At 44.9% G+C, this 26,029-nt stretch overlaps 1 protein-coding gene across 2 annotated transcripts; it reads right to left on the reverse strand.

Annotated features, from left to right (window-relative positions):
• Positions 1-2,371: 2,371 nt before the first annotated feature.
• KDELR2 (KDEL endoplasmic reticulum protein retention receptor 2) lies at positions 2,372-25,361 on the reverse strand. 2 transcript variants are annotated; one of them, XM_021671696.2, is made up of 5 exons: positions 25,191-25,361; positions 15,888-15,988; positions 10,413-10,571; positions 7,061-7,313; positions 2,372-4,463 (listed from the first exon to the last, which is right to left on the reverse strand). In XM_021671696.2, the coding sequence occupies exons 1-5, from the start codon at positions 25,279-25,281 to the stop codon at positions 4,429-4,431; spliced, it is 639 nt and encodes a 212-aa protein (XP_021527371.1). In that variant the 5' UTR covers positions 25,282-25,361; the 3' UTR covers positions 2,372-4,428. The 2 variants fall into 2 exon arrangements, with proteins under 2 accessions (XP_021527371.1, XP_021527372.1); XM_021671697.2 differs by lacking the exon at positions 7,061-7,313.
• Between the last annotated feature and the right edge of the window lie 668 nt (positions 25,362-26,029).

Here is a 26,029-nt window from a genome sequence, read left to right on the forward strand (position 1 = left end):
GATTCTCCTGCTTTAGCCTCCCGAGTAGCTGAGATTACAGGCATGTGCCACCATGCCCCGATAATTTTTGTATTTTTTAGTATAGACAGGGTTTCTCCATGTTGGTCAGCCTGGTGTCGAACTCCCAACCTCAGGTGATTTCACCCACCTTGGCCTCCCAAAGTCCTGGATTATAAGGCGTGAGCTACTGCACCGGCTTTTTTAAAAAAAAATTTATATTAACTTCCCTTTGAGTCATCCATACAGGTCCACTTATTGTCACAGATATCTTATTAGATCAGTAAATAGGTTCTGTGATTTCATTCAGTTTTGGTAATGGAGTCAGTTGTAGTGTGGGGTTTGCCTAAAGACTCTCACTTTTTTGTTTAAGATGGAAGTCTGGCTCTGTCACCCAGACTGGAGTGCAGTGGCATGATCTCGCTCACTGCAACCTCTGTCTCCCAGGTTCCAATGATTCTCCTGCCTCAGCCTCCCAAGTAGCTGGGATTACAGGCCCCTGCCATCACACCTGGCTAATTTTTGTATTTTTAGTAGAGATGGGGTTTCACCATGTTGGCTAAACTGGTCTTGAACTCCTGACCTCAGGTGATCTACCTGCCTCAGCCTCCCAAACTGCTGGGATTACATGCGAGAGCCACCATGCCAGGCGACTCTCACTTTTTAAGTGCCCAAGGTGAAACTAGAACAGAGTATTTTAGTATTGTAAAAAAGTACTCTTGTCATTGCTTAAAAGGATATGTACTATGTTATGCTGCAAATTTTTTTTTTTTTTTTTTGAGACGGAATTTCGCTCGTTACCCAGGCTGGAGTGCAATGGCGCGATCTCGGCTCACCGCAACCTCCGCCTCCTGGGTTCAGGCAATTCTCCTGCCTAAGCTTCCTGAGTAGCTGGGATTACAGGCACGCGCCACCATGCCCAGCTAATTTTTTGTATTTTTAGTAGAGACGGGGTTTCACCATGTTGACCAGGATGGTCTCGATCTCTTGACCTCGTGATCCACCCGCCTCGGCCTCCCAAAGTGCTGGGATTACAGGCGTGAGCCACCGCGCCCGGCCGCTGCAAATTTCTTTTAAAGTGCAGGGACAAAAGGAGTTGTTTCAAAACTAGAGAAACACTCACAGCACCTCCAGCAGAATCCAGGCTAGATTCCAGTTAACCCAGATAGTTGTGGGGATGGCTGGGTGGTATTGGGCAGAGCTCTGGTTTCTTGGAAATTCCACATCTGGCCACTAGAAGATGGAGGCACACAGAAAAAACCCACACAGACCCAATCAAGCAAGACTTAGATGGGTGGATACTTTTGGAAGTTACCTAAAATAATTTTTATTTTATTTATTTATTTGAGATAGAGTCTTACTCTGTTGCCCAGGCGGGAGTGCAGTGGCACAATCTCAACTTGCTGCAACCTCTGCCTCCCATGTTCAAGCGATTCTTGTGCCTCAGTCTCCCGAGTAGCTGAGATTACAGGTGTACGCCACCACACCCAGCTTATTTTTGTATTTTTAGTACAGGCGGGGTTTCACTGTGTTGGCCAGGCTGGTCTCGAACTCTTGACCTCAAGTGATCCACCCACCTCAGCCTCCCAAAGTGCTGGGATTACAGGCATGAACCACTGTGCCTGGCCAGTCAATTTCTATACCTCGCCAAACAAGAATTGTGAACCTTCTGGCAAAACTGACCCATATCAAATGGGCCAGAGGGACTCCTGCCAGAACCAATTCCCAACCAGCTTTTGAAGCAGCTGTCACAAACTAAACACAAAGTCAGGTGGGGCAAAGGTGATTACTGGGCATGTACCAAGCTCTAGCTGTGAGCTTTGCCAACAGTGGCTCATTTAAACTGCACAGAAATCCCTGGGACTTTACCTACGTAAGTGAGGGCAATGAGGCTCATGTGAAGTCCAGGGTCAGGGAGCGTAAGTGAGGGAGCCAAGTCTCAACATAGGCCTGGGCCCAAAGCGTGTGCTTTTCTTACTTAGGGTTCCCATAAATCACTATGATCTCCATAAAAACTCCTTCTCCACCTACTCTTCTCTTGGCCAGAGTGTGAGGAAGCCGGAAACTTCAGACAAAGTTTCTCTGTGATTGAACTGGACAGGGGAATCGATTGGTCTCTGTTAAGAAGCCAATGGCCAGAAACCTTTCTTTTTAAAATGGAGATGTGGTCTTGCTCTGTTGCCCATGCTGGTCTGAAACTCTTGGCCTCAAGAGATCCGCCTGCCTTAGCCTCCCAAAGTGCTGTGGTTACGGGCATGAGCCACCAGGCCTGGCTGGAAAGCAGCTTTTCCTGTAATATCAGTTACTGGGCAAATCTCTGACCTTTGCTTTATTTCTCATCATGCTTACACTGAAAAACACACAAACACCTCAATAAAAAAAATTAATTACCTGGTAACCTTTATTCGGGAAGTGAAAGTAACTGTGAAACAGTGCTTCATAAGGCGTGGCATACAAGGCCTTGGTTTCCAACGCCAGTGAGGACGAGGCCCAGTCCCGCACTCCGTCGCAGGCACCATTGCTAAGATGTCCTCCTGGCTGACCACAAAACAGTGGTAACAACGTAGCCAAAGTTACTTTTACTTGGGTAGGATGACTGCAGAAGGCATCGCTACGCGCAGCTTCCAGACCCTTCCGTGCGTTGTGCTCTCCAGCGGATGTGCCAGCTGTGTCGGATTTGCATGCACAAAGACAGGTGTGCGCCCCACCCACCCTGGACTGGGCAGCAAGCGGCTGCTCACCTACTGCGCCAGACTTCCCAGCCTCCCTCCGCTCAGAATCTTTAAGGAGGATGAAAAAAGACCACAGAAACTAAAGCAAGAAGACCAGGATGCTGTAAAGAAAGATGCTCTGATACACAAAAGCAAAAACATGAGGCAAAGAGGGAAAAAATGAGGGAGACACAGAAGGTTAAACTATGCAGTTACACTGCCAATTTAGAAAGATGTTAAGACACACACTAGATACAAATAAAACCCATCCTGCACCCTTCCTCCAGAAGACATTGTAATACAGAAAGCAAAAATACATCCTTTCTGTAGTAAGCACTGTTAGTATTCAACACTTTAATATTTATGGTGCATCACATAAAAAACAAAGTCTTATACTTTTGTATTAATCAAAAAAATAGCAAATCCATATAATGGTAAAATCAGGAAGAAAAATTCTAATATTTCCACAAAATACAGAATGTCTTAAAGATGATTATATGGACTTTAAATGTTTGCAGCCCTACAGAGCTTTTGTTGCCAATTGAAAAACAAAAAAAATCATCCCAACACAGGATGTTTCAAAAGCCTAATTCATAAAAAGGCTAATTTATTCTATGTTTAATATAGTGATTTTTAGGATGGTAACATAAGTCATGCAAGAGGTAAAACAAGAAACTATGATGTTGACTGTGGGTTAAATAAAAAGAAAAAAAACCACACAAAACAAAAAGAATATAAGGAATGATAAGTGGTGCTGTCAATTAAAAAAAAAACCTGTAAATCATCTTACCACCGAAAAGTGATACGGAAAACTGTTTGAATCTGAGCAGGGACGTGGTTGTAGTCATCTTTTGGCATTGTAAATGAAAGTGACAGGTTAACTACTTGTGTTCCATTCCTCATAGCAGTAGACTCCTATATCCAAATGATCATGAACACCCCTCCCATCCCACACACAGATGGAAAGCAGCCAGAACCCCTGCCACTGGATTCTTCGGCACCCTTGGGACAGTCTCCAACTGACACATTCCAGCAGGGGAGGAGGGCAGGCACCTTTGGTAACTATTCAGTGATACTCCATCGACATTCAGAATCTTAAAATTTTGGTAATGAAAACCATGGACCTGCAAGTCATCCTTACCAACCTTAAATGTAGTGTTGTGACATCCAACAAAGGAGTTCCACATCACGTGGGAATAAATTTGAACAGATACATCCAATTGAACATAGTGTCTCAGATTTCAAACAAATATAGCTCATCTTTTGGCAAAAAATAAATATAGTGGAATGCAATTTTGATAGGTGTAAGAATATATAATCTACCGACTGTCAAGGAGTACAATTTCATTGCAGACACAAAGACTCAACAGTTTCAAAGAATTTTTTAAAATAAAAAAAGAACATTTGCACTTATTCCTCACAAAATCTTCACTTTTGAAACTATCCCAATTGAAGCTACACACTGAATTTATTAATACAGCATTAAGTTTCTTTGTGTAAAAAAATCTTTGTACACAGTAATAAAAAAAGATAAGGCAAGATGCATTAAACAGAAACCTTCTGGCTCTTTTCCGCTGCCTTCTTACAGAGCCACTGATGACTATCTGCAACAAAAGAGTTAAGTTTCTGATTTTCCGTATCAAGCATCTTATGCCTTTGCTGTGGTAAGAATTCTGTCCAAGCACCCTGAAGGACAGATGCTGGTGATGGTCTTTGGCACTTATGCTGGCAAACTGAGCTTCTTTCCCTTGAGTACTAGAATTTCAAAGAGAGGAAAAGAAAACAAAAGTTACTGATGCTGACAAACTTAGCTTCCTCCTTCCCATTCCTACAAGTCTCCCACACACAAGATTCTACATAGTAAGGTATAGAAAATAAGCAATTGTATTTTAAAAATACAAATTTGATCCAAAGTGCCACTAAATTCATAGTGGCTTTTTGTTATTATGACTTTCACCCTAATCAATATATAGTAAAATACAGCTTATGTAGGGAGGCCTATGAAATTTGAGTACTAAAACATAAAGGCCAGGTGCAGTGGCTCACACCTGTAATCCCAGCACTTTGGCAGGCAAGGATAGGAGGATCCCTTGAAGCCAGGAGTTCAATACCAGCGTAAGCAACAAAGTGAAAGCGACCCCATCTCTATAAAATTTTTTTTTAAATGAGCCAGGTGTGGTGGCATGCACCTGTAGTCCCAGCTACTCAGAAGGCTGAGCAAGGAGGATCACTTGAGCCCAGGAGTTTGGGGCTGCAGTAAGCTAAGATCACAGCACTGCATTCTTGCAGCCGGGGTGACAGAGTGAGACCCTGTCTCTTTGAAAAGAAAGAAAAAAACAAAAAGGATGGCAAGGTGAGGCAGTTCATGCCTATAATCCTAGAACTTTGGGAGGCTGAAGTGGGTGGATCTCCTAAGTTCAGGAGTTAAAGACCAGTCTGGCCAACATGGCAAAACCCCATCTCTACTAAAAATACAAAATTAGCCAGGTGTGGTGGCACACAACTGTAACCTCAGCTATCCAGGAGGCTGAGGCAGAAGAATCGCTTGAACTTGGGAGGCAGAGGTTGCAGTGAGCCGAGATCCCGCCACTGCACTCTAGCCTAGGTGACAGAGCAAGAATCTGTCTCAAAAAAAGAAAGAGAAAAAAAAAAAAAAAAAAAAAAGGTGAGAAATAAGATATGCTTTTTTTTTTTTTTTTTGAGACTCAGTTTTGCTCTTGTTGCCCAGGCTAGAATGCAATGGCACAATCTTAGCTCACTGCAACTTCTGCCTCCCAGGTTCAAGAGATTCTCCTGCTTCAGCCTCCCAAGTAGCTGGGATTACAGGCATGTGCCACCACACCTGGCTAATTTTGTATTTTTAGTAGAGATGGGGTTTCACCATGAAAAGGCTGGTCTCAAACTCCTGACCTCAGGTGATCTACCTGCCTCAGCCTCCCAAAGTGTTAAGATTACAGGCGTGAGCCACTGCACCCGGCCTATATATGCTCTTTTACCTAGCTAGCAATTCCACCACCATTAGGAATTTTATTGGATAGCTGGATTCTTAGCCTGGGATCTGTGGTTGGGTTTCAGGTGCTCCTGAACCTCCCAAAACTATATGCATGCATTTGGGTTACATATGCATAAATATGCTTTTTTTCCCTAAACAAGGATAATAGTGTTCATCAGATTTTTGTAAGTTCACATGTCCTATATTCATACAAATGCAAAAACATGTATATACAAGGATGCTGATTTAATGACTGGATTTTAAAAGCAAACCAGTAACAGCCTGACCACCCATAAATAGGGGGCTGGGTAAATAAATTATGGTATATGCACATAATGAAACACTCTGTAGCTACTGAAAATTATGTAGATTTCTAGGCTGGGCACGGTGGCTCACATCCATAATCCCAGCACTTTGGGAGGCCAAGGCAGGCAGATCACAAGGTCAAGAGATCAAGACCATGGTGAAACCCTGTCTCCTCTAAAAAATACAAAAATTAGCTGGGCGTGGTGGCGCGCATCTGTGGTCCCAGCTACTCGGGAGGCTGAGGCAGGAGAATTGCTTGAACCTGGGAGGCGGAGGTTGCAGTGAGCTGAGATTGCCCCACTGCACTCCAGCCTGATGCCTGGCAACAGAGCAAGACTCTGTCTCAAACAAAAACAAAAACAAAAACAAAAACTATGTAGATTTCTATTGACATGAAAAATGTGAGTGGGATAAAAGCAGTACGTAGATCAGCATGTAGAGTTTAAGTCATGTGTCTGTGTATGCATAGAGAAGTATCTGGTGTTAATGTTTACTAAAACACCAGATGAATTTTTTACAATGAAAACGTGCTATTTTAGGAAATCTATCACAAAAGAAAAAGCGTTACTGTATTTAAAAAGATGACACCCTGGCTGAGCGCGGTGGCTCAAGCCTGTAATCTCAGCACTTTGGGAGGCCGAGGCGGGCGGATCACGAGGTCAAGAGATCGAGATCATCCTGGCCAACACGGTGAAACCCTGTCTCTGCTAAAAATACAAAAAAATTAGCCACGCATGATGGCACACACCTGTGGTCCCAGCTACTCAGGAGGCTGAGGCGGAAGAATCGCTTGAACCCAGGAGGCGGAGGTTGCAGTGAGCCAAGACCGCGCCACTGCACTCCAGCCTGGTGACAGAGCAAGACTCCATCTCAAAAAAAAAAAAAAAAAAAAAGATGACACCCCGATCCAGAATGTTACTGGCCAGTCACGAAAATGGTTCTCTGGAGCCAGTTCTGCTTTATGAGAGAGTGGCAGGTTAGAAGAGTACTGGGCAAGGGTGCTCCTAAAAGAATATGTGACTCTAGAAACAACGTTAAGTTGCACCCAACATACCTTTTGTAATGTACAAGTAGAAGAAGTCACAGTATAGGATGGTTTGGACTACGCCAGCCACCACAGCAATGAGGTCAAAGAAGCCCTCAAAGTAGAAGCGCCAGATCCAGTTGACAAGATACAAAGCACGATAGAGGCCCAGGAAGAACAGGTAGTGGGTGGTGATGGTCTCAGCCTCTCCAGTCTTGCTGATCATAAAGAGTTGCGGAAGGATAGCTACAGACTCCAGGTAGATGGAGAAGGTCCAGAGGATCTGGAAGAGAAATGGCAAGCTTCCATCAGGCTCACTGCCCACCAGGAGCCTAGAGGAAACACTCTTGCTTGCTTTACCCACAAAGCAGCTTAGATGACAGGGAGTTGTGGAGTGGGGCATGTCGGCCCAAAATAGAACAACAGCTTGGCAACCGCATAACCCAGTGGTCCCCAACCTTTTTGACACCAGCAACTGGTTTCATAGAAGACAATTTTTCCACAGACCAGCAATGTGGATGGATGGTTTCAGGATGATTCAAGCGCGTTGCATTCATTGTGTACTTTATTTCTATTATTATTGTAATATACAATGAAATAATTATACAACTCATCATAACGCAGAATCAGTGGGAGCCCTGAGCTTGTTTTCCTGCAACTAGATGGTCCCATCTGGGGGTGGTGGGAGACAGTGACAGATCATCAGGCATTAGATTCTCATAAGGAGCAGGCAACCTAGATCCTTTGCATGCACAGTTCACAATAGGGTTCGTACTCCTATGAGAACTGAATGCCGCCACTTTTATGACAGGAGGTGGAGCTTAGGCAGTAATGTAAGTGATGGGGAGCGGCTGTAAATACAATGAAGCTTCACTTGCTCACACACCACTCATCTCCTCCTGGGAAGCAGGGTTTCTAACAAGCCACGGACCAGTACCAATCGGTGGCCCAGGGGTTGGGGACTCCTGGCATAAACCACAGAAACTTAAGCAACCTTTAAGAGGCAGGGCACTGCCAGTGTGACAAGCTGGGTAACCTGGATGCCTCTACCTCTTTGAATTTTCATCACCTTGTCTCTCCAGGTTTATTTTTCCCTCTTCAATTTTCTATGAGTCTACATACAGACATTTTTCCTGGACAAGCTTGTCCTGCTCCAGATTGGGGATGACAAATCAACCCTGCTTTCTGCCAGGGTTGACAGCATTGGTAAGTGGTAAGCTCCTTCTACTTCCTCACTGCTGTTTTTCCTCACTGACTGATCTTGCCAGAGTACTGAAATATTTTCACTATTTTTTTCTTTTCTTTTTTTTTGAGACAGAGTTTCACTCTTGTTACCCAGGCTGGAGTGCAATGGCACGCAATCTAGGCTCACCGAAACCTCTGCCTGCTGGGTTCAAGCAATTCTCCTGCCTCCCAAAGTGCTGGGATTATAGGCGTGTGCCACCATGCCCAGTTCATTTTTGTATTTTTAGTAGAGACGGGGTTTCACCATGTTGACCAGGATGGTCTCGATCTCTTGACCTCGTGATCCACCCGCCTTGGGCTCCCAAAGTGCTGGGATTATAGGCATGAGCCACCGCGCCCAGCCTATTTTTCTTATTCCTTAGGCTTTTCTGGTGTGGTTAAATCAAAGGGGTATAATCAGAGTTGTAATTATGGAAATTCTCTGCCCAACATATGACTTTATTCATGACGACGACAAAAGGACTTTCACAGAGTCCTTGAGTGTTTTAAAAGTCTAGGCGCAGCTGGGCGGGGTGGTTCACATCTGTAATCCCAGCACTTTGGGAGGCCGAGACAGGTGGATCACCTGAGGTCAGGAGTTCAAGACCAGCCTGAAAAACATGATGAAACCCTATTGCTACTAACAATACAAAAATTATCCAGGTGTGGTGGTGTGCACCTGTAATCCCAGCTACTTGGGAGTCTGAGGCGGGAGAATCACTTGAACCCAGGAGGCAAAGGTTGCCGTGAGCCAAGATCACGCTACTGCACTCCAGCCTGGGTGACAAATTGAGACTCCGTTTTAAAAAAAAAAAAAAAAGTCCAGGTGCTCCCAGCACCCATCAGACACCCAGGACAGCACAGTGACTTGATTGGCCCCAGGATGTGGAGCAGCACCATTTGCCTGTTCAGTGGGGAAGGAAGAGGTTCTTGGGAGCAGATCAGCGTACTGCATAGTGCCAGGGGTACCACAAACTACCTTTCCTAAAGGAAAGGGGTGCAGAGTGCTGCTAAGCAGGGTCACAGACACGACATCAGTCCATATCTGTACATGAAAAGGAAACAAAATGTGGGCTACAGGAGGGAGACCACATTCTTCCAACACTGGGACAGGCAGGGCTCTGTGTCTGGTACCACAGAGGTCAAGATAACAAAATACAGTTTCAAGTTTCTATTTCAAAGGAATCAGACAGTAAGCTGTCAGCAGACACCAAAATATGTGGGTGCTTAATTTTCATCTACGATTTTTTTATTTTTATTTTTTAAGATGGGGTTTCACCATGTTGGTCAGGCTGGTCTTGAACTCCCGACCTCAGGTAATCCGCCTGCCTTGGCCTCCAAAGTGCTTGGATTACAGGCATGAGCCACCATGCCCGGCCTCATCTATGATATTTTACACCAGTCATGAACACTGTACTGGAGTTTGCCAAACCAGAAAATAAAAAGTAAAAAAAAAAAACCCATGAACACCTACATGATCTGCCAACATGAAAACAGGTCCATTCACCTAGATAATCAGATACGACCACTAAGTAACTTTTTTTTTTTGGATGGAGTCTTGCTCTGCTGCCAAGACTGGAGTGCAGTGGCTCAATCTCAGCTCACTGCAACCTCTACCTCCTGGGTTTAAGTGATTCTCGTGCCTCAGCCTTTTGAGTAGCTGGGATTACAGGTGTGTGCTACCATGCCTGGCTAATTTTTGTATTTTTAATAGAAACAGTTTCACCATGTTGGCCAGGCTGAATGCATGAACCTCTGACCTCAAGTGATCTGCACACCTTGGCCTCCCAAAATGCTGGGATTATAGGCATGAGCCAACACGCCCGGCCCTAAACAACCTCTTTTTTTTCCCTCTCAAGATGGAGTCTTACTCTATTACCCAGGCTGGAGTGCAATGGTGTGATCTCAGCTCACTGAAACCTCTGCCTCCTGGGTTCAAGCGATTCTCCTGCCTCAGCCTCCCAAGTAGCTGGGATTACAGGTGTGCATCACCACATCTGCCTAATTTTTGCATTTTTAGTAGAGACAGCGTTTTGCCATGTTGGTCAGGCTGGTATCAAACTCCTAACCTTATGATCCACCCACCTTGACCTCCCAAAGTGCTGGGATTACAGGCGTGAACCACCACACTCAGCCATAAATAACCTCTTAAACTAACCTCAAGAGGAGAGAAATCATGATTGACCAGAAACGAGAGGCCTCCCACAGGGACCACCAGAAATTCCACTCGAAAGGTATCGTGATTTCCGTCGTAGGTTGCCTTAAATTTCAGGTAGATCAGGTACACTGTGGCATAGGAGCAGGCAAGGTAGATAACCTACAACCAAAAGAAAAAACACCAGGTGTCAATACCTCGCCACTGTTCCAGTTCCCCCAGCTTTATCACCCATGTATTTGGAAAGGCAAGATTTTTTTCCTTAGCTTTTTTTAAAATTTTAAAACTTCAATACAGTAAAATTCTCCTTTTTGGAGGTGTTCAGCTCTGAGGCATAACCACCACTGCAATTAGGACATAGAACAGTTCCATCAGCCCCAAAATTCTGCCATGCTGCCCCTTTGTAGTCAAGTTCCCCCAGGCTTCCTCAACCTCCTTAAATCACGCTTATGTTCTCTGTCCCTAGTTTTGCCTTTTCTAGAATGCCACATAAATGAAGTCATATAGTATGTTGCCTTCTGAGTCCAACTTCCGTTAGCCTAATGTATCTGAGAGTCACCAAACTTATTGTGTATACAGCAGGTCCACCAATAACATATTTCATCATGATGACGAGATTAGTTCCCAGCTGGGGCCACTGCCCACATGGAGTTTGCATGCTCTCCTCAGATCTGCGTGGGTCTTCACCAGATACTCTGGTTTCCTCTTACATCTCAAAGATGTGCACGTTAGGTGAACTGGCATGTGTGAACGGTCCTGGTGTGAGCATAGGTGTGGGTGAGTACGCCCTATGATGGAATGGCATCCTGTCCAGTGGGGGTTCCCGCCTTGCACCTGAGCTGCTAGGATAGGCTCTGGGCACCTGGGACCCTGAACTGAAGTAAGTGGGTTGGAAAATGAATATGAATTATGGTAAAATAAAAATTCATAAAGTAGTATACAATAATTATACAAATGTATCACAATAAACAATGTAGTATAAAAGCACTCAGTGAGCCTGCTATATTTGTTGTTGTTTTTGAGCTTTATGACAGGAGTGTTCCTTATAATCTTTGCTTTGCAAACATATACTTCTTAATCTGCCACCACTATGACCACCATCACGCACTGATTCGGCAAAAATTGGATAAATAATTATGTTGCTTTTATTAATCTTTCTTAAATGTATAGCTTACGTTTATTTGTTTTTGAGATGGAGTCTCGCTTTGTCACTTATGCTGGAGTGCAGTGGCACGATCTTGACTCACTGCAACCTCCGCCTATCAGGTTCAAGTGATTCTCCTGCCTCAGCCTCCTGAGTAGCTGGGATTACAGGTGCCCACCACCACGCCCAGCTAAGTTTTGTATTTTTAGTAGAGACAAGGTTTTGCCATGTTGGCCAGGCTGGTCTCGAACTCCTGACCTCAAGTGATGCACCCGCCTTGGCCTCCCAAAGTGTTGAGATTACAGACATGAGCCACCACGCCCAGCCTGTTTTTGGTCTTTATTTAAAAGTCTGGGCCGGGTGTGGTGGCTCACAGCTATAATCCCAGCACTTTGGGAGGCCGAGGTGGGTGGATCACAAGGTCAAGAGATTGAGACCATCCCGGTCAACATGGTGAAACCCCGTCTCTACTAAAAATACAAAAATTAGCTGGGCATGGTGGCATGCGCCTATAGTCCCAGCTACTCGGGAGGTTGAGGCAGGAGAATTGCTTGAACCCAGGAGGCGGAGGGTGCGGTGAGCTGAGATCACGCTATTGCACTCCAGCCTGGGTAACAAGAGTGAGAGTAAACTCCGTCTCAAAAAAAAAAAAAAGTCTGGTGATGCTTTTGGGACCAGAAATATGCTGTAGGAACTTAACTCTTATTTATACCAATTAGCCTGTGGTAAAACTGGCCTCATTATACGTTGTTATTCACTTCAAGTCACAGTTTCTAAGAACCTACCAACAACATTAAGTGAGGGCCTAGTGTTAATAATTTGTTCCTTTTTTGTAGCTGAGTCCATTGGCGGTCCATTGTATGGATGCACCAGTTTGTTTATTCACTCACCAGTTGAAGGGCAGGTGGTTTCTAATTTGGGAGGACAGTGGATAAAGCTGCTGTGAACATTTGTGTACAAGTGTCTGTGTGAATATAAGTTTTCGCTTCTCTTGGGTATATAGTTAGGGGTGAGATTGCTCGGTCATATGTTAAGTGTAAATTTAACTTGTTTTTAGTTTTTGAGATGAAGTCTTGCTCTGCCGCCAGACTGGAGTGCAGTAGTGTGATCTCGGCTCACTGCAACTCCGCCTCCCGGGTTCAAGCAATTCTCCTGCCTCAGCCTCCCAAGTAGCTGGGATTACAGACACGCACACCCAGCTACTTTTTAGCAGAGAAATTTTACCATGTTGGCCAGGTCTCAATCTCCTGACACTGTGATCTGTCCACCTTGACCTCCCAAAGTGCTGGGATAATGGGTGTGAGCCACTGCACCTGGCCGTAAATTTAACTTTAAAAATACAAAAATTAGCTAGGCGTAGTGGCAGGTGCCTGTAATCTCAGCTACTTAGGAGGCTGAGGCAGGAGAACTGCTTGAACCTGGGAGGTGGAGGCTGCAGTGAGCAGAGATGACACCACTGCACTCCAGCCTGGGCAACAGAGTGAGACTGTGTCTCAAAAAAAAAAAAAGCCAAACAAACAGCATATATTCCTTCAACCCCAAAGAAAAGTCTGATATTCTAAAATTACATCAACTCTCGGACTGTAGAAATTTAGGCCCAAGAATCAAATAGCATTCTTTCTGTTCCTGGTTTAGTCCAGGAACAGAAATACCTGAGAGGTAGCTGTTCTGCCTGGTGCTACTTCTCCCCAGGAAAGACAACGTGAGAATATCTAGGGGCAGATGACTTAAAAAGAAAATGAGAGCAGTTATGAAGCCCTTACATGCTTTAAAAAACCCACAAAGGGCTGGATGCAGCAGCTCACGCCTGTAATCCCAGCAGCGCTTTGGGAGGCCGAGGTGGGTGGATCACGAGATGAGGAGTTCGACACGAACCTGGCCAAGATGGTGAAACCCCATCTCTACTAAAAATACAAAAATTAGCCAGGCGTGGTGACACGAGGTGGAGGTTGCAGTGAGCCGAGGTCGTGCCATTGCACTCCAGCCTGGGTGACAGAGTGAGACGCCGTCTCAAAAAAAAAACAACAACAACCAAAAACCCAAAAACCCACAAAAACGCTAAATTGTCCCTGACACCTCATCATGCAGTTGTATGTGTAAATAAAGTCAACATGGTATTAAAATTGTTGGTCATAATCATATACCAAAGAACTACCCCCAAAAGAAATCAAGGAACATTACATATACTATTACAGGAGCTCTCTACACACACAAATGTATGTACACATGTATGTCAATAAATAAAATACAAAATCTACATGCATAAACAACACACACATCCATCTACACATGCACTAAGCCCCATCAGCACATTCAGCCAAGGCTCACAGCAGAGAGGCCCCTCACCAGGACCCAGTCTGTCGGTAGCTCAAGATTTTAAAACACTTGATGGCCGTCATTTTCACTAAGGCCTTAGCAGCAGCTGGAGAAGAACAGCTGCTTCTCTCCTCTCATCAGCATGTAGAAGTAAAGTAAAAAGACACGAGCACCTCAGCTTTCACTCCAGACTTTCAGGACATTGTGCTTCAACCAAACAAGCATGGAATCCTCTGAAACCTGGGCATCCTGAGGGGGAGGGAGGATTCTTGCTCACACATCTCTATGCCTATAGTTTTAACTTGCCTAGACAAGTGGGGACATAACCATTTTTAAATAAGCTCATTATTTCCTGAATACTAGGTTCCCATCACTTGGTAATGAAGAATCCATTATAAGTCATTCAAATTTGCTAAGTGACTCAAAATTGCTTTACAAATTTTATAAAGACCAGACTCACATATTGCTGTCTCCTTTCACCAGTGCTTATGAAAATTCTCTTGAACACAAAATGTTAAGGGAAAGTTGTTTAGATATCATACTTTTAAGTTTCAGTTTAAATATTAGTTCCTTGGGTGTGTCAATAACCAAATGGCCTACAATAGTGCCTGGCACACAGGGGTTCAGTATTTGTAGAATAAATGAAAGAAAGAAATCAGACTCCTATTACATATCCTGAGAGCCCCTATACTTCTATCTTTGTTTCTTTTCTTTCTTTTTTTTTTTTGGAGACAGGGTCCTGCTTGATCACTCAGGCCGCCAGGCTCGAATACAGTGATGTGATCATGGCTCACTGCAGCCTCAACCTCCAGGGCTCAAGCGATCCTACCACCTCAGCCTTCTGAGTAGTTGAGACTACAGGAGTACGCCGCCATGCCTGGCTAATTTATTTATTTATTTATTTTAGAGGCGGCATCTCATTATGTTGCTCAGGCTGGTCTCGGATTCCTGGGCTCAAGCAATCTACCCACCTTGGCCTCCCAAAGTGCTGGGATTACAGGTGTGAGCCACCGTGACTGGCCCAAGTTTAACTTTATGAGAAACTGCCAGCCGGGCACAGTAGCTCATACCAGTAATCCCAGCACTTTGGGAGGCCGAGGCAGGCTGATCATTTGAGGTCAGGAGTACACTCTGTGTACTCCCCACATCAGACTAGAGACTTCTTATTTTCTGCCACATCCTCAGTGTCCAGCTCTGTAGGTGTTTATAAGCATGAATTCAACACTGTGAGAAAGAAACAAAGCTCAGGTAGTCCATGAAGTCCCCCACGAAGTCATATAAGTATCCCAGTACGGGGTGTGTACCACCAGTGGTACACAAAGTGTTAGGTTGTATGCAAATATTTTGTATTTTAATAGTTATACATTTGTTTTAATGTGAATTAGAAAAACATATAAGACAGACAACAAAGGTGTTATAGATACTAATGATTAGGATAAATTGCAGGTTTAAAAAATATGTTACTAAGTAAATAATGGTATAGAGAGCATTTAAGCATAGCAAATATAATAAAAATGACAGACATGGCAGTTTAAGAAAAACTCACTAAGTAGAAAAGAAAAAAGGTAGAGGCCTGTACACAGTTCCTCACACAGCAGCAAAATGAGACACTGCAACTAGGAGTCCTACTTTCATTCCTTGTTATGCATCAACTTGCTGGATTGCTCTGGGGACTCTGTAATTTCCCACGGCTTGAAAATATAATAGTTACTCCTCTTTCTTATAGAGTTATCCAGAGCTTTATATTTATCATACTTAAGGAACCTAAAATAAAAAAGCTTGAACTTCAAAGTATTTTAATTAACTACTGTTTTGAAACCAAAAATGTATGTTTACTGATAGCTCATTTATTCCCAGTTATATGTACAAGGTGGTCTAAAAGTTTTAAAGTCAAGAACAGCATATTAAGACATTATTTTTGGAGCATTTTAATTAAAAATACACAGCTGACATAAATTAAGTATCCATAGGTCTGTGCACTACAGATGAAATACATTCCAGTGCATGGCATACCATACCTTCATAGATGTATTATACAATGAAATAAATGAAGTAAAAAGATCCAGGTAACGAGTTGTGAAGACCAGTGCAAAGAGAAGCTGGCTTTTCCCGGAAATACCTAGAGAAACAGAAGGGAAGTATTAGAAAGGCCTGAAGAGCTTTAGGATTCCTGTGGATCACACTGGGCAGGGAGTGCAGACAGGGAAGGAGAGGCATGTGGGGTCAAGGCCCAGGTCTGGGGATGCCTCTAAATGAACAAGAGCAGCTGTAGTTTTTCTATCATTATTCCTAAACACACCCCCTTTTTAAGAAGCTCTAACAGGCTTTTCTGTCTCACTATAAAGGGTGACTACAGGAAAGGGGCTTCATTTTGGCTGGATGTGTATCATTCAAAGGAACCTTGTATTTCTCAAATATATCAACTTAGATAGGAACAAATTTATCTCAATAATTCTGTCATTTAGTGTTATAATTTGTCTTTTACCTATAGATTTTTCTTTTCTTTTTTTCTCTCCCCGCCGCCCTGAGACAGAGTCTCCCTCTGTTGCCCAGGCTGGCATGCAGAGGCAGGATCATAGCTCACTGTAGCCTTGATCTCCTGGGCTTAAGCAATCTTCCCACCTTGGCCTCCCAAATAGATGGGACTATAGGTGTGAGCTATCCCACCCGGCTAATTTTTTAAAAAAAGTTTTGTAGAGATAGAGTTTCACCATGTTGCCCACACTAGTTTTGAACTACTGGGTTCAAGCAACTCTCCCAGCCTCCCAGTTGGGATTACAGTTATGAGCCACCTCCCCTAGCCCTTTCTTTGCATGGTAAAATAGTATCTCCATGGTGAGAAATCTTTTGAGAAAAGAGTTGGGGTCTACTGTGATTAAGGGGGATGAGGAGTCTAGTGAACAGTACTGACTCAAGTAAGAGCTATGCAAGAACTTCTGCTGGAATAACAGCATGACCTCCCAAGATGACTCCTTTGCTAAAGGCAGCAAGTACTTGGACATGTTAAGATTTTAAAGCTTCCATCTCAATTGGGCATAATGGTTCATGGTTGCAATCTCAATACTTTGAGAGGCTAAAGAGGGAGGATCACTTGAGCCCAGGAGTTCGAGACCAGACTGGGCAACATAGCAAGAGCCTGTCTCTACAAAACAAAAACAAAAAAAAATTATAGCCAGGCCAAGGTGGCGCACGCCTGTGGTCCCAGCTTATGGGAGGCTGAGGTGGGAGGACTACGTGAGTCCAGGAGGTTGAGGTTGCAGTGAGCTGTGGTCACATCCCTGCACTCTAGCCTGGGTGACAGAGTGAGACCCTGTCTCAAAAAATTAAAAAAAAAAAAAAAAAACAGAAATTTCATTGTATTTGTATAAAAATGTTCCTGAATGTTAGGACAACATGAAGGTAGGAACCTGCAACTATAGCCAGTCTTCAAAAGCAGCCGTCTTTTTTAAGGCCTTGAAACTGTGTTTCCACTTCCAACCACCAACCCACCTCCAGAGCACTACACTCAGCTGGGAAGGCTGGATGTTTATGTGGTGTGCACACAGCTTTTCTGACATTATTTAGCCAAATATTTATGTGACAAAGGACATGAACTATGGGTTTCAGATGCTGGAGACTGAGCGGATGCATTAAAGAAACTGAAGGCTGATTAAATGTCAGAACCCACTCACCCTCATCTTTAATGCAAACTCCACACCATTACACATTTTAGTAAGTATGAGTTTAACAGAAATGTCTCTTCACCCAAATCATTCACAACACTACTCTGGAACATGAAAAGCCCTTTATTTTTATTTTCTTGAGACTGGGTCTCACTCTGTTGCTCAGGCTGGAGTGCAGTGGCAAGAGTACAGCCCAGTGCACCTTTGACCTCCCTGGGCTCAGGTGATCCTCCCACCTCAGCCTCCTGAGTAGCTGGGACTACAGGTGCATGTGCTACCACGCCTGGCTAATTTTTGTATTACACATTGTTTTTCAGTATTTTATGAACAATCATTTTGCAGCTTGCTGAAGCTGAAAGCCTGAATGTAAGAATGTTACTTTCTCAGATGAATAACTGCAGTCCCAGCCTATTCACATATACACCTAAATAGAAATGGAAGAAAATGTTGATGCCATCCTTCCAGATCCATCAACAGAAACCAGCTTCAAGGAGGAGACACAGACAGTAAATCTGCTCTGCTTAGTCTTTTCCCCAGTAACGGGTAACTTTTTTTTTCCTACAGAGATCAATGCTCCAAAGGGGAAATAACAAGGCTGCTGCTAACCAAGAAAACTGGAGGTTACAGAGTGGGGAGAAGAAAGAACAGGGAGCAGTCAGACCATATCTGGTGTTTGTGGAAGCCTTAAGAAATCAATTTCCAGCTTATTTCCTATATGGTTCTTTCCAGTATTTTAAATACAAATACATAGGATACAGATAGGTGAATTCTGTGGGAAAGGGTTTTACTCTAACAGAACTTTGGAAGCCAGGCAGATTTGAAATTGTGTCCTTGTTCCCAGCATTCCTATACTGAAAACGAGGGATCATCATATTGTCTTTACCAGCCCCCATGGAGACCCAACTCACATCCCACCTCCTCCGGGGGTCATGTCTGAAGACACCCACCCTTGGGGCTGTTGATTCATTCAGCAAGCACATAATGAGACCTGCTTCATGCCAGCTGCTGCCTTAGCTCCAATTACAGTACTTATAAAAATACACTGTGATGATTTGGTTCCTGCCTCTCTTCTCCCCAAAAACCCCATTGGATACTGAGATCCCTAAAGGCTGGGGTCACACCTTATTTCATCTTCTATTTCCTGCACGGGACACTGGGCCCTGACACACAGCAGGACTCAGAAAATATTTGCTGAATGAACAAATGGACAAAAGAAAATGGAATTCATTTTATCTTCATGTCATGGGGGCAAATTCTCATTTTGTGATATTTTGGGAGAACACTTCTGAAGAATGTCCAAGTCATACTGTGTCCCTGTGACTGTAAATAGGGCTCTGCCCTAATTTACCACCAGCTAGAGGGTGGGAGAGCCCCGAGTGCGCATGGGGCAGTGTGTTGTCTACGGCCTGTCCATGGAGTAGCATCCACACAGGACCGCCGTACTGGAAATCTGTGGATGCTAACGTGGTCCCACACCGTTCTCCCTGGCCCGGGATCCTGATTAGGAAGTAGGAGCTTCTTCTTACAGAACAACAAAACTGTTCTGTCTTCACAGGAAAATGGGGATCCTAGCTGAAGATAGAATGGGGTAGGACAAGAATCTCCTGGAAGGGTTAGGGGTAGAACACCTGCTACTAAGCCAGAGCAGCTCCCAGTTAGTATCTCTCTACTTTGAGATCAAAGCATGCTAAGGTTACCAGGTAATAAGCTCTCCCAGAATACTCACTTTTGTAAATGTTTCTGAAACTGACATCCCCATACCATATATACCAAACATCCATACCAAGGAGTACAACTTGTTAAATGGAAGCCAGTCATTAAACATCATTCTTGTCTTATTCTACTGTATCATGTTAAATGTCTTTTATTTTCTGGGATCTTTGTGGCCCAGGCTGGAGTACACTGGTGCAATCATGGCTGACTGCAGCTTTGAACTCCTAGTCTCAAGTAATCCTCCCAATAAGGTATTATATATTACAAAAATAGCTAGAAGAGAGGTTTTCAAATGCAGAAATGATAAATGCATGAGATGATGGATATAACTACCCTGCTTAGATCATTGTATTGAAATATCAAGTTGTATCCCATAAGTATATCCAATCATAATGTACCAATTAAAAACTTTAATCCATAACTCAAAATAATGCAAATAAAAACATATAAACCAAAAATAAGACATGAACATTTTAAAATTTGATATTGTCAAATTTCTCCTAGAAAGGCTATGCCAATTGACATATCTACTAACACCAAAGGAGAAGACTCTTTTCTTCACATCCTTGTCAACGTGAGAGCTCGTAAACCTCTTACTTTTTCCCATCCAGTGGTGGGCAGGTAACAGTATGCACTGGTGTTCTTCTTTCTTTGCTTGGCACCCCCAGTTCCTTTTTTTTTTTTTGAGATAGAACCTCACTCTGTTGCCCAGCCCGGAGTATAATGGCATGATCACAGCTCACTGCAGCCTGAGGCTTAAGTGGTTCTCTCACCTCAGCCTCCTGAGAAGCTAAGACAAAGGCACACGCCACCATGCCCAGCTAATCTTTTATTTTTTGTAAGATAGGGTCTCACTATGTTGCCCAGGCTCAAGCTTCTGGCCTCAAGTGATCCTTTAGCCTTGGCCACCCAAAGCGCTGGGACCACATGCAGGAGCCACCACATCTGGTCTGAACTGCTCTCTCTCTCTATATATATATATATATAGAGAGAGAGATGGAGTCTCACTCTGTCACCCAGGCTGAAGTGCAATGGCGCTATCTTGGCTCACTGCAACCTCGGTCTCCCAGGTTCAAGCGATTCTCCTGCCTCAGCCTCCCACGTAGCTCAGATTACAAGGGCCCGCCGCCACGCCTGGCTAATTTTTTGTATTTTTAGTAGAGACAGGGTTTCGTCATGTTGGGCAGGCTGGTCTTGAACTCCTGACCTCAAGTGATCCACCTACCTTGGCCTCCCAAAGTGCTGGGATTACAGGCAAGAGCCACCACGCCCAGCTGCACTGCTATTTTAATATTCAAGTTCCTAGCTTCTAGTGAGGATGGGCATCTTTTCATGCTTCACTGGTCTTTTGTTATTCATCAGTTAATAGCCAACTTTGTTCATTTTTCTGCTGGGTTTTTATTTGTAGGAGTACTTTATTATAGGTATTAAGCTTTTGTCACTTAGGTATATTACAGATTATTTCTCTCAGTTTATTGTCTTTAGCTTTGATAATATTCTGAATTAAGAAATCACTTTGGAGAGATGTGTCTTATTCTTCTTCACCAGTCTGCCTGGGTGCTCTCCAGGACCATGGTATGAATATACATGCAGGTCATCTTCTATGTCCATCAGCAAAGTTTAATACTTCCTTTTTTTTGAGGACAGAGTTTTGCTCTTGTTGCCCAGGCTGGATTGTAGTGGCACAATCTCGGCTCACTGCTACTTCCAGCTCCTGGGTTCAAGCGATTCTCTTGCCTCAGCCTTATGAGTAGCAGGGATTATAGGTGTGTGCCACCATGTCCAGCTAATTTTTGTATTTTTAGTAGAGATGGGGTCTCGCAATGTTGGCCAGGCTGGTCTTGAACTCCTGACCTTAGGTGAGCCGTCTGCCTCAGCCTCCCAAAGTGCTGGGATAACAAGTGTAGGCCACCACACCCAGCCTTAATACTTTTCATAGAGGTCTTATACACATCTTGCTGGAAATTCAGAGGAGCCTTCCCTGGGATCTTGTTGCCGTTTCACACCCATAGGCTTTAACTGCCTGACAGTTTGACATCCTACATTTTTATCTTTCGTACATTTTCATATCATTTCAACTACACTGCAGCTTTCTTGAGAATAGAAACTTGTTTTGTTGTTTGTTTTTGAGATGGTCTCAGTCTGTCACCCAAGCTGAAGTACAGTAGTGTGATCATGGCTCACTGCAACCTCGACTTCCTGGGCTCCAGCGATCCTCCCCACTCAGCCTTCTGATTAGCTGGGTGGGATCACAGTGCACCACCATGGCTGGCTAATTTTTCTATTTTTGGTAGAGACAGGGTTTCACCATGCTGCCCAAGCTGGTCTTGAACTCCTGTGCTCAAGTGATCCACCCATCTTGGCCTCCCAAAGTGCTAGGATTACAGGCATGAGCCACTAAGTCCAGCTGAGAACAGAAAGTTTTAATAGTTGCAAGCTGCTGTTCTGAACTATGTGCCAGTGCCTTGCACAGAGTGGGTGGTCAATAAATGTTTGAGAGTAATGGTTACTCAGAGACTGGCACTGAAAGTAGCTGAGGTGACAGCAACTACAGAGGGAGCTGCACAGGTGATGCAAAAGCTACTTGGAGTACTCCATTATCTTACCCACTCCATGACTTCAAAAATATAAACTGACCAATATGTGAAATCTGGATACCATAAGCTCCAGTATGGCGTTTGGTAGGATGGAAAGTTTATAACCTACATAACAGCTAACAACAATCTAAACAACAGGGGAAACAGGGAAGGAAAGAGATTAGGGGAGGAAGGCCAGAGGTCATGGATCTCAGAAAGACTCCTCTAGCTACGGTAGATACATACTAATAGATACTGTACTATAGTAGATACAGCACTAATAACCATGAGCCTGCAGGAAAATTTGGATAGGAAGCCCTTCATAACTAAAACCACAGCTTGTTCTCCCGAGGTTAAGTAGGTCAGTGTTTAAGACAAAAATAAAGTGACAACTTGAGCATACTGTGGATGGAGCTGCAATGATAATTCAGAATAGGAAAAACTCACAGTCCATTTTGGCACCCTTCTGTAATGACAATAGCAGACACAGCCACAAGAGAATGCAGACTCAAACATGATTAACTCACTGTCCCTACTTTGAAATGGTCCTTAAAGGCAGCTGTTCCGGAATCTGACTATGAGGAAAACAGAATCTCCAGCTTCCTCACTAGCTTCTCTGATCCTTACTCGGTAAAAAGCACCAAAGTTCCGAGACGAAAATAGCATTTTCAAAATTGGTGCTAAAATCCTAAAAATGAACCTCAGTATCAGTATTTTCAAAATGAGAAACACAATCTGGATGCACGTGTCTCCTATTCCAGTTATTTGAGAAACTCTTATCAAATTCTTACTCTTTTGAAAGACTCGAAACAACTTTTATTATTTAGTATGGAAAAAAAGGGCAGCTTGTCAAATTTAGCATTTAATTCTGAATAAATGACCGGGTGCGGTGGCTCACGCCTGTAATTCCAACACTTTGGGAGGCTGAGGCAGGTGGCTCACGAGGTCAGGAGTTCAAGACCAGCCTGGCCAAGACAGTGAAACCCCATCTCTACTAAATAAATACAAAAATCAGCTGGGCGTGGTGGCGGGTGCCTCTAAGTCCAGCTACTCAGGAGGCTGAGGCAGAGAACTGCTTGAACCTGGGAGGCGGAGGTTGCAGTGAGCTGAGATCACGCCACTGCACTCCAGCCTGGGCAACAGAGTGAGACTCCGTAGCAGGAAAAAAAAAAAAAAAGAAAGAAATCTATTCTGGAGTTGCACTAAATTCTCCCAAATATCTTAGTGTGAATAAAAGTTTAGGAGACAGCACACTTCAAGACTTAATGACTTGCCAGAGGAGGGGATTCTGAAAAACAGAAGAAAATGAAGAGACTCACACAAAGATTCTGGAGCAAAACTAAAGATTAAAAGTAACACTGCCAGGCACTGTGGCTCACACCTGTACCCAGCCACTCAGGAGGCTGAGGTACGAGGATCACTTGAGCCCAAGGGTTTGAGGCTGTAATGAGGTGACACAGCCATTGCACTCCAGCCAGAGTGAGACACTGCACTAACTCTTAAAAAAAAAAAAAAAAAAAAAAGTAACATCATCTGAATGTAACAAAAAATAATCTAAACGTGGTTTGGTATCCAATGTTTATTTCAGCTCCATTAGACATTCATCAATCAGATCCTTTGAGGTACTAATTGTGCTTCAATCCTGGCTCTACCACTAATTTATTCGACTCCCTAAGACTCAGTTCCCCTATAAAAGAATGGGAACAATAGCACCTAACTCCTAAGGTTATTTTAATGATAACCTGGGATAAGCTATATAAAGCACTCAGCTGACTACCTGCTAGAAAGCAAGTGCCTCAAAGTCAATTCTCAGAATTTCTGCAATTATTTGTTGTCATTGGAAATTATACAATGGAGCCTCTCAGAACTATGTATCAATTGACAGATCACCTCCAAGTCAGACACACTGACACACGGACTTTGTAACACCCATTTTGATTGCTCAAAGGTCTTTTTGGTTTTGCTTACTTCCTGGATCTCAGGTAGGTGAGGCCTGCAGACAGCAGAGTTAGAGATGAAGTGTGACTTTAGACGTCAACATTTTAAGAAAGAAATCAGGTAAATAGAGTCTCTGCCACCCAGATCCTTCAGGATTATCTTTTACTGCCTCTGAAAATACTAAGTTCTTGATTTCAACAAAAGTTATTTCCCCGAGCATCAAAAATAAGTTTAAGGAATTTTTTAAAAAGTTAAAACCTGGGCAACATGGTGAAACCTTGTGTCTACAAAAAAATAGCAAAAAAAAAAAAATTAGCCAGGCATGGTGGTGCATGCCTGGAGTCCCAGCTATTCAGGAGGCCGAGGCAGGAGGATTATTTAAGCCAGGGGAGGTAGAGGCTGCAGTGAACAGTGATCGCACCACTGCACTCCAACCTGGGTGACAGAGCGAGACCCTGTTTCCAAAAAAAAAAAAAAGTGAAAAGCTTGCGATTATTATGCCTTTAAAATTAATGAAATGTAAAAGTCCACAACCATTATCTAGGAAAGACTCGTTTCACTGCCTAGCAGCAGTGCCTGCATGAAATCTGTACTCCTGAACAGGGCAGCAGCCAACTCACTGGTGACGTGGAGCGAGGAACGGCAGCAACCCATAGGAGAGACCTCCGCGGTCCCCGGGTGCCGCAATTTTAAGACAACCCGTTATTAGATGGAGGCATTTGGAGTTTGACAAACCAGACAGTTTTTCCCAAAGCAGAGTTAATTACACCAAGAAAATCACTTTAGACCTCCCCGCAAGCCCCTCCCCTGGCAGGTGTGATCCTGGATCCAAGGGCTTGAGTGAAGCCCACACAACTCTGGTTGATCCGACCCCACTATACAACACCTAGAGCCCAAGCCTTGCACGGGCAGGGTGGGGAGCCGGATGACCTCTCCTCGCGCCCGCCCCACCTCCCGAGCTGGCTGGGCTGCCACGTCAGGCCCAGCCAGCAGCGATCCTGCCCATCCTCCTCCCGCCCGTGCCATTGATATGCGGGTTCCTTGCACCCCTGGCAGCCCCCAAGCGGGACCCCGGCCAGAGAAGCGCCCCCATTCAAGTCCAGGGAGGGGCCACGCCTGCCGGAACCTCCCACCCACGCCAACTTTTCAGACAGAGCAGGGCCCCGCGCAGCCGGGTGCGCCCCAACGGCTCAAGTTCGCGCCGGGATCGGGTGCAGAGCAGGGCCCCGGGCTGCGACACCCGGCCCGGCGGCGCCCACACCGAGGGCCCGCAGACTGCTGCCCCTCGGGTCGGGGCACCCGCTAGGCCGGCCGAGGGGGTGTGTCGGGCCGGCGCAGGCCCCGCGGGCCGTGAGGCGGCCGAGGTCAGCGGGTCCTAGGCGAGACCCGGCCCCCGCGCCCGAGCCTCTCGAGGCCTTCCCTGGCCGCTCACCCGCGCAGGAGCGCGTCTTCCAGATCTTCAGCAGCAGGATGACGATGGCCGCCAGGTGGGACAGGTCCCCGGTCAGCCGGAAGATGTTCATGGCGGCGGTCGGCGCAGCGCGGCGGCCCCGGAGCTCGGCGGCTCAGGCAGCAGCCCCTGAGAGGAAGCGGCGAAGATGGCGAGAGCGGCCGCGACGTGGCCAGGGACGTGGCCGAACTGTCGGCGCGCGCGCGCGCGGGGCAGCCTGGGAAAGCGGCGCCAGGCCCCGCCCCCGTCCCGCCCCTTAAAGGGGACGAACGCAGGCCCAGCCAGGCAGCTCTCAGGGACTCCCTCGCCAGACGACCCCGGACTCTCTGCCAGCTTTTCCCTGCCGGGTTTCCGGCTTCTCCTCGGATGCCAGCAGTTTCCTTTACTTTTTGAAATAACACTCCCGGGGATCTTTTTTTTTTCCTCCCACATATCAAAAGAGCTCTACAGCCTTTTTTTTTTTTTTGAGACAGAGTCTCTCTCTGTCGCCAGGCTGGAGTGCAGTGGTGCCATCTCGGCTCACTGCAACCTCCGCCTCCAGGGTTTAAGCAATTCTCTCGCCTCAGCATCCCGAGTAGCTGGAACTGCAGGCGCCCGCCACCACGCCTGGCTAATTTTTGTATTTTTAGTAGAGACAGGGATTTCACCGTCTTGGCCAGGCTGGTCTCGAACTGCTAACCTTGTGATCTACCCGCCTCGGCCTTCCAAAGTGCTGGAATTTCAGTCATGAGCCATCGTGCCCGGCCCTCCACAGGCTTATTATATGAAAAAGTGTAAGAAAAAGCCAGGTGCGGTGGCGCATGCCTGGAATCCCAGCACTT

The sequence above is a fragment of the Aotus nancymaae genome, unplaced genomic scaffold (genome assembly GCF_030222135.1).
Source record: "Aotus nancymaae isolate 86718 unplaced genomic scaffold, 86718_ANA_hifiasm-v0.15.2.pri h1tg000015l_0, whole genome shotgun sequence".
In the NCBI taxonomy this organism is placed as follows: domain Eukaryota; kingdom Metazoa; phylum Chordata; class Mammalia; order Primates; family Aotidae; genus Aotus; species Aotus nancymaae.

What these genes read in the sequence shown, in the direction of transcription:
- KDELR2 (XM_021671696.2), bottom strand. Translation starts at nt 25,281, where the DNA reads ATGAACATCTTCCGGCTGACCGGGGACCTGTCCCACCTGGCGGCCATC. An exon ending in ATGATTTCTCTCCTCTTGAG is followed by an intron (nt 7,314 to 10,412) that starts GTTAGTTTAAGA and finishes TTTCTCTTCCAG; the next exon opens with ATCCTCTGGACCTTCTCCAT. An exon ending in CTACTTGTACATTACAAAAG is followed by an intron (nt 4,464 to 7,060) that starts GTATGTTGGGTG and finishes TTGAAATTCTAG; the next exon opens with TACTCAAGGGAAAGAAGCTC.